This window comes from Parasteatoda tepidariorum, chromosome 5, assembly GCF_043381705.1.
Source record: "Parasteatoda tepidariorum isolate YZ-2023 chromosome 5, CAS_Ptep_4.0, whole genome shotgun sequence".
NCBI classification, from domain to species: domain Eukaryota; kingdom Metazoa; phylum Arthropoda; class Arachnida; order Araneae; family Theridiidae; genus Parasteatoda; species Parasteatoda tepidariorum.
In genome coordinates, this window is record NC_092208.1 from 44030873 (window position 1) to 44047987 (window position 17115).

Sequence of the window (17115 nt, forward strand, 5' to 3'; positions counted from 1 at the left end):
CGTATAACACACTGTTTATTATAAGACGTGATATATCGCTCGTTACAAAAGCTTAAAATTTTTTTTTTTATTAATTTAAAATAGAAACACAGCGTAACTTTGCAGCTTATGCGGGGGGAGGGACACTTTAATAACATTTAAAAAAAAAAAATAAAGAATTCCAATCGTTAGTTAAGTTAGGCGACTAACAGATCTCTACTTTAAAAAAAAAGTCTTATTCAGAAATTTATAGCCATCAGAACACCAGATTTTTCAATATGTAAAATATTATATTCCAAAATTCGACTTTTTAGAGGAATACAGTGCACAGTTTCTTGGCTATGTAGCACGTACTATTATTATTACTTTAATGTCGCCCTATTTATACCTCAAAAACTGCTTGCACTGCTTTTTCCATTTTGTTTTTAAAACCTTGTGTATGTTCGCATACTGTGCAATATATATTATAGATTAGCATATTTATTTATGCGTGGATTTCATATAACTATCAAAGTTTCATTTTTTTGCTTAATAATTTAAGTAAAATAGTATATCTAATCTAATTTATATTATGTACTATGTCATAAAAACGTATTGGAAATCGTTTGAATACATAGTTTATTCGCTATCAGTGTAATGAGATTGAAAAATATAATTTCTTTTAAAAAGTGATATTAGTTTAAAGATTTGTATGTGCTGCTTGTTTGTTGCACAAACTATTTGTCCCGCCAAATTTTATTTGTTAAGTTCCTCCATGAATTCGAAATCGAATTGTATTGAAGTTCAGAATGTTGTCATATCATTAACACTGCAATGCTGCATGTAAGTTTACGACCCAAAATTTGCATTATTTAGTATTAAGATATTTTTTGTCTAATGTAAAAATGGAATAAAAAGTATGTGCCGCAAAATTTATTTCTAACCTATATACTTTTTGGAATTACGACGTATTTCATTTCAAGCTTGTGTTAGTTGTGTAGTGAGTTGTAAGTCTTCTAGGAAGCTTATGTTTTTTTTTTTAAAGAACTCTGTATTTATTCATACCACAGGTATAAGTTTGGTAAAAAAGCTGAAAATAGAAATCCAGAAATGTATGTTCAAAAACACTTTTAAATCATTTAAAAAAAAAAAAAAAAAAAAAAATACCTGAAATTTGAGCAAGAAAAAATTTATGTTAGAAGCATTTATTCACAGAATGTTATCAACGTTTTAATACGAATATCAATGCAAGATTTTATTTACTCCTTTAAATTGTGTGAATATGAATCTCATTGTGATTTTTAAATCATGCGAATTCAAATCTCGACATTTTATTTCAAAAATCGCTTGAATACGAATCTCGACATTTAATTTTAAAAAAATCGCGTGAATACGAATCTCTCTGTTTCATCTTTTAAAACCGCGTGAACACGAATCATAATAGTGGCTTTTAAATCGCGTGTATGCGAAACGTAAATAGGAATCGCGGTGTATGATTTTAAATCATGAAATGTAATTTTAAATCTTGTTTGTATTGGTAGGAAAAACGTAAAAAGCGACTGCTCGCGATTTCAAAAAGACGGAACTTTCTTTGAATATGTTTTTTTTTCTTCCCCTTAAGTAATAGTAAAAAAAATTTCCGCAATGGTGACAAATTTTCAACAAACGACGTTCGTGTACATTATACAAGTTTGATTTTGGCCAACGCATGGATGCCCTAAATTCTGATCTTGTCTATTTTATTTTAAGCCCCTTGTTTGTTAGAGAAGAAGCCAAAGTGATCAACATTCATTCCATGTTGTTGAATACGATTTTCACCTGAGTGATTCTCCTTAAAGGGCTTTTCAAATATCCTTAGCTTTTCTATTTCGAATTATTATTCTTTATTATCTGTGCTCATCTCCATCCAATCTCCACCTTTCTTGCTTTTGTTCTAAAAGAAGTTCATCTTGGGCTGAAGAGTTTTCTCTAACGAGGTATCGCTTACACCATCACGACTTCTCGGTGCATTATCACTACTTATAATATACCAGTGGAATGGGAAATAGTAATGTCTACTCCAGTCGACCCAAATAGTTCTTTTCCGCCCACGCCTCCCCCGCTTAGAAGATCGAAAATTGAATTTACTTGGGATACTGTTTGTGGTGTAGTAAATGAGCCTCTTTCATTTCCCCCTTCAACAAATTTCCCCAACTGAAAAACAACAATTCACGTTTTTCGGGAATAAAACAGGTTTATATGATGTTATGCTCATCCCCTTTTAAGTGTGATCTTTTCTGTGATGCAATTGTTCTCACTTTTTCATTAACTTGAGTCGTAAACTTGCTATTGTAATTATCAGATTGTTCAGTAATGATTAAGTTTCTTTGTATTTTGGTGTGTTTTTTATGTACCACGTGACCGGAAATTCATTTTATTACTCATTTATCTTGTAATAGGTGTTAACAGTGAGAGTAGCATTTTAAGGCTGTTTTCGAAGGTTCTGTCATCGCATGAAATGATGCTTTTTTTGCGAAAAAAATATGCTTATTCCATAAGTTATCTGAGTTTGCAAAAGTTATTCAGTTATTCATGACTGTTAGGACAAGTTTAGCCTATCAAAAGCTAGCGATGTCTATGCTTATTCTGAAAACGCCGATATAGAGAAAAAAACACAGTTTTGTGAAAATAAAAAACGTTTGTGGTCATTTTTTAATATTTAAAAACTTACTCTAATGCTGCATTATCTGGGCCCACCAAAATTTGCAGAAACTGAGAGAAGGCAATGATTTTGATAATTTTCATCTAAGTGGGAAAATGTTGCCAAATCGACGATTTTTAACTTTTTTATAACTTTTAAAATATTTTAGTTATATGCCTGTTCTGTTCTGTAGCCCAGATAATTTTTTTACAGCAAGATGGTATATACCGCTTAAAATTATAGCTTTGCTTCAAGTGCAATGTATTTAAACTACGGCTCTTTGATTTACCTTGGCGAAAGAGTTTCGAAAAATCTTGTTCAAAAATAATAGTAATTTTCTCCAAGTAAAAAAAAAAGAAAAAAAGATTTACATGTTTTTTTATGTTGATGTTTTTAATAAATATTTAAATAATGAATATTTATGCTAAACAGCTTAATGTAGGGCAGGGCAGTGAAGGTAATACTTAAAAAGTTAACTTTCGCTAAAGAAAAAGTTATTCACACGGTTCATAATTTATTATTTCCATTTTATGTAATTAATTTTTATGAACTTTACGAAATAGCTTCATAAAGGGTATGGCATTCTGAATACCCTTTATGAGCGTATGCAAATTATTAAGAATCTATGTTTTTATAATTGAATCTTTAGCTTTTTTTAGTATGTATGCTGGATTTCTCGTGAAACTTGTGGTTATTGTAAAGTTAGAAGGGGAAAAAAATTGTCTGCGCATATTTGGTATAAGAAAAATCTGAGAGCTAATGTTCTTCACATACCACGTTTATTTTACGATCCAGAAGTAAAATAGTGATCCCCTTAATTGTAATTTCATGTTGGATTTGCTTTATTACATTTTTTTCTTTCTTTTCTGGAAGTATGCTACGTCATTTAAATTTAACGCAGTGTAGTCAATTCTGGCGCTTGTTCTCTTAAATTCACATTGGATTTAATCCACTCTATATTTATTTTGAATGTTAGCTTGTGACTGCGTCGAAATTAAGGACATTACGACAGAATTTCAGAAATTTGATAAATTATTTTTAGGAACTTAATAGAAATTTTGACAAACGATTTTTAGTAATTTAGTTGTCAATTAAGTGCCTTTGAATTCTGTGAAGTAAATTTTTGAACTTTTGATTAATCGCTCTCCTTACTTTAACATTTTGAAGCAGAATTTTCATTAAACTTGTTTTTCCTTTTTTTATTTTATTAATTTAGGTGAAAATTATTATATTTTTATTTAGCGTTTTATTTATTTTGGGTTATGAAACACAGCATCGGACACCGCTGTCTCTTTTTTCGTTAAAGGTAAAATTTTCCAATACATGTCTCACATCCCAACGATAACTTTTCACTTATTTACAGTTATTTATATCCAAGAGAAACAATTAATTAATCTTTGAAATTTCTTTGATTTACAAAATCAATTGTATTGATAAATTTTTGAATATAAATGGAAAAATTTTTTCAAACTACTATTTTTTTTTTAACTACAAATATAATGCCGAGAATCTAACAGATTTTTTTTTTTAGTATTTAATTGACTGTTTTTAATAATTAAAAAATATCAAAATATATTAGTAAAATAGTCCAATGTAATACGTTATTTTTTCGATACTCTGAACAACAACGTTAAGAAATTCTGATTACTGATATGGGTTAATTTAATTCGAAATAAGCTGGAACCAATCTTGCCGAAGTTCAAATATTTCATTTTGCTTACCATTTTTAAAAGTTCTCTAAGTCGAGCATTATTTTCAAAATGAACGCATTGAGTTATTGTTACTTAATTTATTTTATTCATAAGCTGTTTTTAAAAAGATAATAATGGTTTTCATGTTGCGTTTAAAAAGTTAATAATGGTTTTCATGATGCGTATAATGTTATTGCACAAAATTAAGAGACGCTTTGTATTATGTCATTGCAAATGACTTGCTGACATAATTTCATTTAAGTGGTAAATCTACTTTTGGTCAGGGATGACAGTTTTATTTATTATGATGTCATATCAAATTATGTCTTAATCTAGACATTAATGTTGCTGTTATGCAAAGAAAATTGTTCTTTAAAATCACCTGCCTATATATATAGTTCCGCTTGACGATCACTTGATTTGCTTCGTTTGATGCAACCATGCAGCGGGATTCAACTTGTTTTATTTTTCTTATTTAACAACTCTTCGCATTGGAAAATCGAAAGTATGAAATCACGATTTTATTCGCTCGCTTTAATGAAAGGGTTGAAGGAAAGGTCGTGATGAAATCTCTTTTATTTTCATTTTTCAATCCAAAAATAATGGGTTACTTTATGATTGATTTTATCTTCTCATCTTGTCATGCTTCTTTGCTGTTGGTTTATTCTGTAAAATTATATTTTTGCTATAAATTGTGTTAACATATAGTTAGTTTCGAAGTTTCGTGTTATTTACAAAAAAATTTATTATTTGTGTAAAAAATTTACTAAAATCGAGCTTCAAATTTTGCGCTAATTTAAATTCAGGTGTAAATACCTGAAATTATAGTTCACCTGAAACTTTAGAAGCTCTTTCAAGTAGCAGGCAATGTTTTTCTCTCAGATTTATACCAATTTTATTAATTTATTTATACCAATTGATTTTATTTAAGATATACTTATTTCGTAAATATGCGTAGGTCTGCTGTACTTAATCGTTTTAATTTTTAAGGAAATTATTGTAATTTTTAAAACAAATAATTTTGCTTTTATCTATTGATATAAAAACTAAATCCATTGCTGTTCTCGAAAGTTGAGTGTTACCTGCTGCCCCATTCCGAAAAATATTTTTTGCTAGGTTGTGTCTTAAGTATTTTTAGCGGTATCATGGAAAGTTGTCATATTTAGGAAGTGTGTAAAATTTTATTACCCTGAATTAATACTTTCTGCTGCCTCCATGAGCCAAAAAAAAGACAAAATTTTGATTAGAAACGTTTTAAATCCAGAAATTAAAAGAAAATTACCAATTTCATTAATCAGCCTTGCGGTGGCACTTAAAGAATATCATTTCTTAATTAGAATCTATATATAAAATCTTAAAATTATAAGCTAATATTGTTTTTTGCATCAACGGCCTTTATGTTTGGATATTATAAGCTCGTTTTTAAATAAATCTATATTTATTTAAATGAGCCATGGGTGATTATAAATGTCTCGCTTGGAAGGGAAGGAAGGGCTCCTACTATTGTGACTTGGGGGGGGGGACAGAGAAGAGAGAGAGTATCAAGAAGTGTGATACCGCACAATTTGGAAAAAAACTAAACATTTAAAATGAACAGATTAAATATATTTACACAATTAGTTTTTATTTTTTCAATGTTTTTCTTCAAAATAGGTATCACACCTAACCATTGTTGTTGTTACACTCACAAATGTCACCATTAGTGAAAGATTAAAAATTAAAAAATTTGAAACATGATCTGTTACATGTTTTTGTTTCTGAACTGCTGGTATGTTCTTACTTTTATTTTTATGTAGTGACATGTGAAATGAGGGGTAAGGGAGAAGTAAAGCATGGCGTCATTTATGGACGTCCCCTTATTTTATTTTAATGATATCTCGATACAATAATTTAATATCCAAAATTCATTACCATTGACATTGTATTTCTAAAATTTTGTGCTTAACATTGTTGAAAAATAATACTTATAAGAGCTATGTAAGTTAACCAACAATTTTTCTTTTTTAATATAAAGCTTTTTTTTTTTTTTTTTTTTTTTTTTTTTTTTTTTTTTTTTTTTTTTTTTTTTTTTTTTTTTTTTTTTTTTTTTTTTTTTTTTTTTTTTTGTCTAATTTCTACAAACTTTCGGCTCATTAAAGTGACAATTATAAGGTTATATCGATTGAGAATTATAAGGTTTTGCATTCTTCTTAATGATGGTATTTTATAACTTCACCCAACCGCTAAAAGATTTAAGCTACTGCTAAGATTTCGGCTTACCTTGCATCAGAGTGATTTTTTTTTTCCTTCCTTTTTTTTTAAAGTTTGGGAACGCTTTAGTGCAGAAGAGTTGTCCATTGTAATAAGAATAAAAACGACTGGTAAAATTTTAAAATTGGAGGTAATATCTTCCGGTGCTCAACGTAATGAAAACTTGAAGTATAACGCGCTTTTTTTTCTTTTTTTTTTTCCTCTCTCTTTCTCTCTCTCTCTCTCTCTCTAAATGGCAAAATTTTTAACGCGCTTTTTATGTTGTTTTATAGTTTGAAATATCTAAAATTAAATTTTGATCAAAATTTTATGTGTCGTTTTTAATATTGTATCAATAGACAACTTTTCCGCTCTGAATCGTTCCGAAACTAAGGAAAATTATTTATTTCGACCCTCTATGTTGTACATCTTTTATATGAAGCGGTATTAACCCAGAAGATTAACCTTTTAGGATCATTGATTTGTATATTCGTGTCAAATGGCGAATTAATTCTCTGATCCTTTAAGATATCAGCTGTATGACATACCTGAATCTTGACTTTATTGCTTTCAGTAAACTTATTTCAAATGCGTTCTTTCTCAAATGTTTAATGATTATATTTTTTTCTCCTTATAATATTAAAAGAATATAAAGCAATACTAAAATATCAGTAATACCTATTATATTGAAGGATTTCATTAGAAAGAAAAACAAAACTAATCTCCTTATTGAGCAATTGTCTGTAAGCGCAAAAAATTCAATTAAAAGCTGAAGCTTGTTAGTGCTTACGTAATCAATAAGAACACCTCACCAGCCAATTAAACACAAAACCAGGTGTTCTGAAGAATCTTTATTTTCTTCTCTCTCTTTTTTTTTTTTTTTTAAGGAAAAAAAAAAAGGAACAAGTTTGCATTAGTTTTGAAAAGTAAAGAATTACAATGCAGATGATACTCGTCGCTAATTGACTTTCCCATACTTCTCGGATTCAAAAGAGGCCAAGGATTCCCTTTTCGCGGCCTTAGTTAAGGTAAAAGGTTAAAAACAATTCGATTTCTTATCCGAGGGAAAGCGCAGAATGTTTTTATCACATTTTTCCGCTCTCAACAAGTTAAATTAAGTGAATTTTGCGATTGAGAAACGACGTAAATATTAACGATGCGTTATGATTAATTATTGCATTGCAGAAATCTTAATTGTTCGGTATATCGATTTTTTTTTAATGGGGAAGTTGCTTTTATGCATAATAATAATTTTCACGTGATTTTTCTCGATATTAAGCATCGCCTAAAATAAATATATATGCTTCTTATGGAAATGTACTAAATAAAGAAAATAAAAAGCCTCTCCTTAAATCGTGATTTCTTCTTTTTTTTAAATTTTTTTATTATTATTATTATTACCCATTAACAGGGCCTGATTATCGCCTAGTAGGCATGGTCCTAGGGCCCACAATTTCTGAGGGGCCTCAAAAAGTAGTGAAAAATCTAATGAAAGGTGGGCTAGCTTTGTGTTGGTTTAAGTATTAAATAAAAAACTTTTACAACAAACAGTATTAAACAAAAATCAGTGACTTTAAGCAAAAATCACTGATTTCAATTGTTTGTGGCCACCAAATTATTCTTATTTTGATATAACATTGTTTTGTTGTTTCATATTTTGGTTTAATTTATAGATACGTAAACTTTATCTTAGAAAAATAATCTTCAATTGTCTGCTTTCAAAATTTCTTAGAATGTGTCTCTTGAATCATGCAGTTCAATAGATTCTTTTTCATTGTTAGGACCACTTTTCAGTAATTTAATTTCAAAATATCTTGTAAGGGGCCGGGAAATTTTGGTGGGCCTTGGGCCTGAATTTGTCTTGATCGGTTCCTGCCCATTAATACTGTTATGATTTTTCATGATATTTTGTATATTATTATAGAATGACGGCGAAAACATTTTCTGCTTAACTCATTAGTTTTCTCGGGATGTTATTATCAGTATAGCGGCTGGAAATAGGCGAAACTTAGTCTAAGTACGGATAACTTATAATTACGCATTAGTTATTAAAATATGTAAGACATTAATTTCATATGACAACAAAGTCTGCAAGAAGAAAAAATACTTAAAGATTGGGGTGGGAGGAAGTAAGGATCACCCTGAGCTATTACGGAATTTTTTCTTTTTGTTGACACTTAAATGTTTTTAATTGATTGGCTATATCTCTAAGTTATAAATGTTAGTTTTTATTTTTTTCCTTTCTTCATTTTCTTCCGAAATCATGACATCACATTGTTGATGGTACGAATTTCGATCAAGAAAGTTATTACCCCTTTACGCTAGCAATTCTAGATATGGCAAATTTTCTTAATTGTTTTCAAGTGGCTCATTTAAAATTAGATTTGATGAATAAATTTTAATATTTTGGGTTATTAACTATCTTGGATTTTAAGCTGTAATGCAACCTCATTTTCGCTTTATTTGTAGTTTTGAACTTCTTCGCTAAATAAAATTCTTTTTCTTGTAAAAATTGTTGGTTTGTTTTTAAGCGAACGATTATATATAATTGGTTTTTAGAGGATTGCTTCTAAATGTCCATTTTTATTTTATTTTTTCTTGAATAAATTGGGATTTATCTCTAATATTAAAGAACAAGCCTTAAGCTATTTATTTTGATGTTGAAGTCTGTCTTACCTCTAATTTTCTATTAAGAAATATTTGAAAGTTGATATAATTTGCAAACCGTTTTTGTAAATACTTCCGATATAATCAAAATAGTTCATTAAGTTAATAATTTATTATAGTTGTGTAAAGCTAAATATTGTCATATCGTATATTTATATTATTCAGAAATTGCGAAGTTTCTCTTTTATTTTAAGACGATAAAATATGAGGAAATTAAATCGGTTTTTATATTTTCTCAAACCTATGCTTAATTGATTTTAGTTTTCTCTAAAAATAATACTTTCGTTTTTAATGGTAGTTTCGCGGCATCCCGTCTCGATTTATTTTGTTATGTTAGAACAACATCAATTCCAGGTAGTATCTGTTTACACAATCGAGATTTGCACCGATAGTCCCCTTAGTCGCTCAAGTTCTAATGTCAAATCGCGTTTAGGAAAAACGTTTATTAAAAAATGAAAAAGACTTACTCCACTTTAAATTTGTGTTCTGTAAACTTTTTTTTTAAAAAAAATATTGCTTGCTTGTAATTAATTGTAAAGGAATATAATGCTCTTTAAATGTGATTTTCCATTGGTCATGGAAATCAATGCGATCTTCAACAAAAGAACAGAGAAGGAAGTTGATTATTTTTATCTGAATTCTTTTGATGCAACGCTTCAGCGATTTGTTTACCAAGCCATTTTTTTTCTTTGTTTATTTTCTTAAATAGATTTTTTTTAAAAATGTTAAATGAATAAATAACATCGTCGTCTTCGATTTCGAAGTGTCAGTAGGTGTCGCTTTGTATCATTTACACTTTATTTACTGTAGAATCTAATTAAAACTTTTTCTTTTGATCAACAAATTACCCCATAGGGATTCGCTTTGCCATCTGATTCAGAAAGAAAATGAACACTCAAAAAAGGCTATTCGAAATTATTATATGTCAATTATTTGATCACTTTATCATATGCTTTCAAAGCTATCACACTGTATAATTTTTGTTTTTATGATCAGATTTTAACAAACTAAGTGCCGATCGTAATGGATCAAAAGAGCGACCTCAAATATGCTAATTAATTAGCACCAATTATCAATTATTAAAGATAGTTTTTTGGACAGATTTAGATTTTTGACTATCAAAGCTATAATTAACCTATCGATCACCCCGATCGATAGGTTAGCGTGAGAGCGGTCAAAAGTTTTGAGCCCCTTAGAGATTATGTTACTTTTTTCATATTTCATTATATCTCAGTTATTCAACATTATATTTTCCAGAAAATGAAATTATTGAAGAGCCCAGAATTTCGATAATTCTGCTGAAACGATTGAGATCATACTTACCAGATTGAAGTTTCCCAAATATTTTGATCACCAATCCAAATCCGTTTAAAATAAATATATATATATTCAATAAATGTTAATAATTTCTCTAAAAATCCTTAAAATTAAAATTTTTTTAATTATAATTTGGCCACTTAATAATTATAAACTTTGAATCATCCAGTATAGTATAATTAGCTTTGTGCAAATCCAGTCTCGAACCAATCCAAAACAATTTAGGGAGGATTAGTGTATCCGATAATGAATGTCACTGTGAAGAAGAGAAATATTTTGATATTGTTGATGAACATCATAAATATATTATTGCTGGTAATTTAAATATTATAGAGAACTTAGGAATTAAGTGATAAAAGGCACAAAATTTAGACCCATTTACCATATATATAAAAAAAATTCTAAATACTTTCTTACTTAAATAAATACTTGAATAAATACTCTTTGTTAAATACTTGATAAAATTCTAAAATACTTTCTTAATGATCTCAATAAGTTTTTGTTTAAAGATATCAAATAGATTCTCTTTACCTTTAGGTATGCTAATTGAATAGAAATGGGATGTTTATTATTTCTTTAAAAACTTAGTTTTCAATAATAAGGATAAAGTAACAATTCAACACATTTTTCTAAAATTGTTCGTTCAATCAATTAAGCTACAAAAAATTTTGTAACTTCCCTCATAGACAAAGCTCACAATAATTATGCAATCTTTTGTAAAAACTTCTATGTTGAACTTTTTTAAATATTGAGTTAAGTAAAAGTTTTAAACCTAGTAATTTAAATAATAATGTCATTAAGAAAATTTTAGCTTTTTATAAGAGGTTAAAAATTAAAATTAGCAATATACAGTTTCCTTACTTAATTATCCGTCCTAAATTTCATAAAATTTCTATAAAATTTAGAACAATCACTTGTGGGTGTAATACTTACCTAACTGAACCGGGCACCATTTTCTCTAACTACTTGAATAAAATTAACAATATTGTTAAAGAAGGTTTTTCTTGGATTATCACTAATAATCAACCGATTTTAGAGTTTATTAAACATAATAAAATTAATTCTGTTTAACTTAACTGCGACTTATGATTTCCAGGATATTTCCAATAGCATTTCCCTTTCTAAACTAAAAGATGTCCTTTTGAATTATTACTAAGATTTTAAAAATATCCTTAATTGCGACTTTGAATATTTGAAATTCTTATTAAAATTTTTGTCTTTTTCATAATTATCTTTACAATGGAAAAGATATTTTTCTCCAAATTGATGGAATACCACAAGGATCTAATTATTTATCGCTAACTTATTTTCAGTGTTTTCACTACAGCGCGAGAACGCGAGAATCTCGCATATTTTTTTATATTCTCNGAAAACACTGTTTTTGTATTATTATGAAAAAAATTTTACTCTTATTATTAGTTTGTTTTTAGATGTATTGAGATTTAGATGTATTATCTTTAATTTTCATATTTTATTAAATAATATTTACCTCGAGGAATTAATGTTGCTTCGTGATCATGATGATAAAGAAAATATCTGCTTTATTGATTCATATGATAAAAGAAATGATTTTAATATAAATAAACTAATTACTTGGAATTCTAATGTTTCTAATAACATCTTTTTAAATACCATTTTTAATCAAATGAATAGAATTAAAAGAATATGTAGTAATGTTTATTTATCCAAAAAACAAATAGACAAATTTTTTCAAAATTTGATTTTAAAAAAATGGATACCCAACTATAGTAATTAAATTCTATATAAAATAATTGAGTTAATTGTATGTTATTGCAAACAAATTTACTAAAATACTTCTTAGTTAATTTATTTTTACAATGTGCAAATCCATGGCTAAAATTATGTTCAAAACAAGAAATTCATGTTTCTTTCTATTTTATTTTATTTTTTTTCTTAAATTAAAGTTAATTTTCTAAAATTATTAATTGTCAACTTTTTTAAATTATCCTGTATAATATTACCTTGTGCACACATCCATTTTCGGCCCATCCTTGGTAACTAACAAATCAAATGCACTTCAGTACTGCAGTAAGAACGCACTATAAAACAAAACCCCTCTATTTGCGCTTTTACCTGAATTTACGCCTCTGTTTTCATATTTTGTAATCATGCAATCTTGTGACGAAAATATTTTAGAATATATCATTCCTAAAAAATTTCCCGTTCATGTAAGTTGATTTGAATTCGCTACTCGCTTTATAGACTTCGTTTTATTCTGTTTTTTATGTTTTATTCTGTTTTTTAAAATATGGTCCTAATAAAGGGATTCAAAAGTTTGAGTTTTGTATTGTTAATTTCACTTTTCATCTTTTGCTATATCTTTAGAACCATTTAAGGAAAATCAAGCAATTTTTGTACTCAATTTTAAAATTAGTTTATTCAAAGATTGTTCTCCTGATAATTATTATTATTTTTTTTTTTAACTATGTTTCCTACATTTTATACATCTTCTCATAATTTTAAGTTAAAAAAAAATCTTTGTAGAGAAAAAAAGAAAGAGTACATTTATTAAGTCAAATATGATTTTGTAATTTAAAATATCACCTGCACAAATTAATTTAATATCCCTCAAAATCAATCTCGCAAATCATTAAGATTGCATCTTTTGGATGGGAAAATCTGAACATTAAATAAAACCATGGTTAGAATTTTTTTTTGTTGCTCCTTTTAAAATTGGTATACTGTATGTCATATCATCAAAGGTGATTACTCAATCAAACCATTAGAAAACCACATTCATTTGTAATTTACACATTAGTCGGTATGTTTGTATCAATGTAACATCAAATTATTACATCATAAAATGAATGAGTATCAAATACTACTTTCCAAAATAAGAAGTTTAGTTGTAAAGCCTAAGAATAAAAAATAATTTAATCTTATATTTAACATCTAGATGGCAGCACGACTTAATTATGTTTCTGAACTTGCATGAGTAACTGAATCAAGTATCAATTTGCTGCACTCATTACCTATATCGGTTAGGTAAAAAGTACTAACTGTAAGAGGTTCTGTAACTAGTTACACTTATACTCAATATCTTTATCAGGAATTCTTGTCATATCAATTCTGTTTAGAGCAGTTTCATGGAATAACAATTCATCTAGATTTCCGAAACAGTTTGTTTAGGATCATGCACAATCATATTATGTTTCTCACATTATACACTTTATATTGAATACACTTAGTATAATAGCAGTAATAAATTAACACAATATCTAAAAAAAGTTTAATAAATTTTTTCTAGATCTTGTGAAAACTTTCATAAAGGTGTTGGCTGTAAAATTTATATTAGCTGTACTAAAGGTGACGCCCGGTGGCTGAGCGGTAGCGCTTCGCGCTGTCGTGCCACAGGTCCTTGGGCCGGGCAAGGCCGACTCAGCCTTTCATCCCTTCAGTGGGTCGATAAAATGAGTACCAAGCATGCTTGGGAACTAGCACTGGGGATTCCGCGTTCGGCTGACCACCTGACCGGAACATATGCTCCTGCACCCCAGAGCCCAAGGTCAAGAAACTGAGATGGGCACAGTCGGCCTTGGCCCTCTTAATGGGCGGTCGCGCCACTGAGTTAGTTAGTACTAAAGGTTGCTCTCTAATCATTCAATGAACAAAAGTGGTTGTTGCAATGTTTCTATAAAATAAACAAAAAATGATCCATAATTTAACTTGTTTATAGTATCTATATCTAAATAAATTCGAGTTTTGTTAAATATGTATTTTTTTCCCCAGCTAATATGGCTCCTGCAGAGTTGAAAAAGTTTCGCAACAAGCAACGTAAAGCTCGCAAGCGTGCAGAGCTCGAGAAAGAAAAACAGACAGCAGCTCAAGAACGAAGAGAGCAGCATATAAAATCAAGGCAGCAACAAGATGGTGAAGCTGATGGAGTTAAAGAAGAAGAACTTGTACCAGAGAAATTAGCAAAAGTAATTTCAGAAATTATATTGACTTATTCTTACCTGGTATCTTGACTTTTCATTATTAAAAGTAAATTTTACTTTGTTTCATCCTAAAAATTTATAATTGTCTGTTAATTTTGGTCTTGAAAATGTACCTTAGAATTCTTTTGTTTGGGATTTAAAAGATAATTCTCTGGTCAAGTAGCATTAAAAAATAATGTACAATTATTTATAATTTTTGAAAAATTTGATGCATTTTTAATAATAATTTAAATTCTTGAGACAAGCCTGTTTATGTAAGGAAGGCCATTATAGGCTCAAAACTTGCAATTAAGTGTGCGAAAATTGATTATTAAATCCAAAGTTATTAAATGTTTAATTTTTCTTTCTTTATTTTATATTTTTATTTTGCTTAACTGAACCCGTGAATGTGTACCCTTTAAAATTTGTGGAAGAAAAATTAACTAATAACAATTCTAGTTCATTGAAAAATTCCATAGAGCATCATTTTAACATGATAAATGCATGGTATGGCACATTAACGATTGCTACTGTATGTTTTTCCATAGTCACAGTTTGCATAATTTTATGAAATTTACATTAAAAGTATGCATAACAAAGAAACGGATACCAGGGGTGATTGTATTCCGAATGTATACTGGAATTCCTGGTTTTTCTTATCGTTCCTGGTCTAAAAACAGAACATGCAATTCTTTTGTGAAATTCCATGCATTTCAAAACCATTGGTTGGCGGACTTCTGCGAATCAGAAACTTATAATCCAACAAAATTTTCAACGAGTATTACAGTCTAAAATTTTAATTTTGAAACGTCCACTAAATCCCATTAACCAGACGTTAGCATATATATGATTCTTCTCTCAATCAGTGGAGATTTTAATTCCTTTGGTTTGAAGAATTTTCGCTGTTTTGGATATTTGGAACAGCTCTGGTATCCTCTAATATCGCGATTCATATTCGAGCAATTTTAATATCAAACAGCGATTTACCTGATTTAAAAATTTCATGTTTCGGTTTACATTCATGCAAATTTAAAATCCAACGTCGTGATTCGTATTTTAGCGCATTTAAAATTCAATGTTTCAATCTATATTCACACGATTTTTTTAATCTAATATCGCAATTCAAATTAATGTGGTATTAAAATCCAATATTACTATTCTTAAGAGTTGAGTTTTGTCTTATAATAGTTACTATAAAGATGGAAGATACTTCATTGGTAGGTAATTTTAATTATAAATCTTAGCTTAAGAAATTATGTTAAATATGAAACGTGTATGGTATGTAGATCGATATCAAGTTTTTGCACTTAAAAATGATAGGATTTTTCACTTAGTCACGATTACCCCAGGTATACAATAATTTTACTCTTGAGTTTTTACAGATAAAAATTCTATCTTTCTAACATCTAAAATTCAGAAGCAATATTCAATCACTGTGTTATATACATATTTCATTAATATTGGCTAATTCATTATTAAAAGTCTGAAGGTTTTCTTTGAATTTTATTGTTTATTATTATTTTTAGGGTGAAGATCCCTTAGGACAAGCTATCCGTTTCCTTAAACCCCTTCAATTATTAGTCTCAGAACGAATAGAAACTCATCTGTTAGCCTTTGAAATATATATAAGAAAAGAAAAATTATTACTAATGCTGCAATCAATCAAAAGAGCTTGGCTGATTGATCCCACTCATCCGAAATTACACTCAAATCTAGTTCGTTTCTATAACAAAGGTATGTATCTACATTTTTTAATTGTTATTAATGACAATTGTCACAACTGACCAGACTGTATGGTGGTCAGGAAGCTGACCTCATGTCAGAAAGGTACCGGGTTTGAATCTCATACAAGCTATGGATGTTCTTTCCTTCTCTTCTCTGTTCTATCTTATCTTCTTACTGTGGGAGCAACCTTAACCCACCTAATATGGAAGTTAATATTATATGGGTCATTCTCACAAAAACAGTCATTTTCATGTCCCCAGTACATTTTATGTCTGTTTTACAACTTACGAAAAAAAAAATTTCAGCGAAAGTGTTCTTCAGAATGCAGGCTAACAAAAGAATAAAAATAAAATTATCAATTTTTATTTTTTATTTATTTTAGGTAATTAAAATATACCAATATGTCATTCCCTCACTTGTCCCCACTGTTAATTTAAAAAAAGAAAAAATTGTTTCTGAAATAAAAATAAAAAAATTTACAAATTCGTGTTTTTTTATTTCAGACTATTGAAATATAGAATTCAGAAAATCAATTTTAAATTTAATTTCTGATAAAAATATTAACACAGCACTATTTTGAACTTTGTCCCTAGTGTTTCGCATCATTCCCTCACAACAATGTTCTTATCACTTGCAATCTTCTTAGAATAAAAATATTTTAATAAAAACTTCAGCAGTTAACAATTGGCATCATAGAACAAAATTGCAGTATTTTTCCATCTTCAACTTAAGGAAGCTTTGCTGTGGAATAATTTGAATGAATCAAACCAGGTAAAAAATTTTTACATTTGTCATTCCCTCATGTCGTTTTTTAGAGTAAAATAAAATACAACTTCATCGAGAAAGTGGATAATTATATGTTGCTTTCTTGTATGAATATAATTGTATGTGATTGATTCAGGAAATTAAT

The 17115-nt window shown here is 28.6% G+C and overlaps 1 protein-coding gene across 1 annotated transcript in view; it reads left to right on the top strand.

Moving 5' to 3' along the window:
* LOC107454427 (N-alpha-acetyltransferase 15/16) overlaps window positions 1–17115 on the top strand; it is a 68721-nt gene that overhangs the window by 43504 nt on the left and 8102 nt on the right. Inside the window, exons 17-18 of the mRNA XM_043040001.2 lie at window positions 14293–14486; window positions 16007–16214. Of these exons, the coding sequence (XP_042895935.1) occupies window positions 14293–14486; window positions 16007–16214 (402 nt within the window). The remainder of the gene's footprint in view (window positions 1–14292; window positions 14487–16006; window positions 16215–17115) is intronic.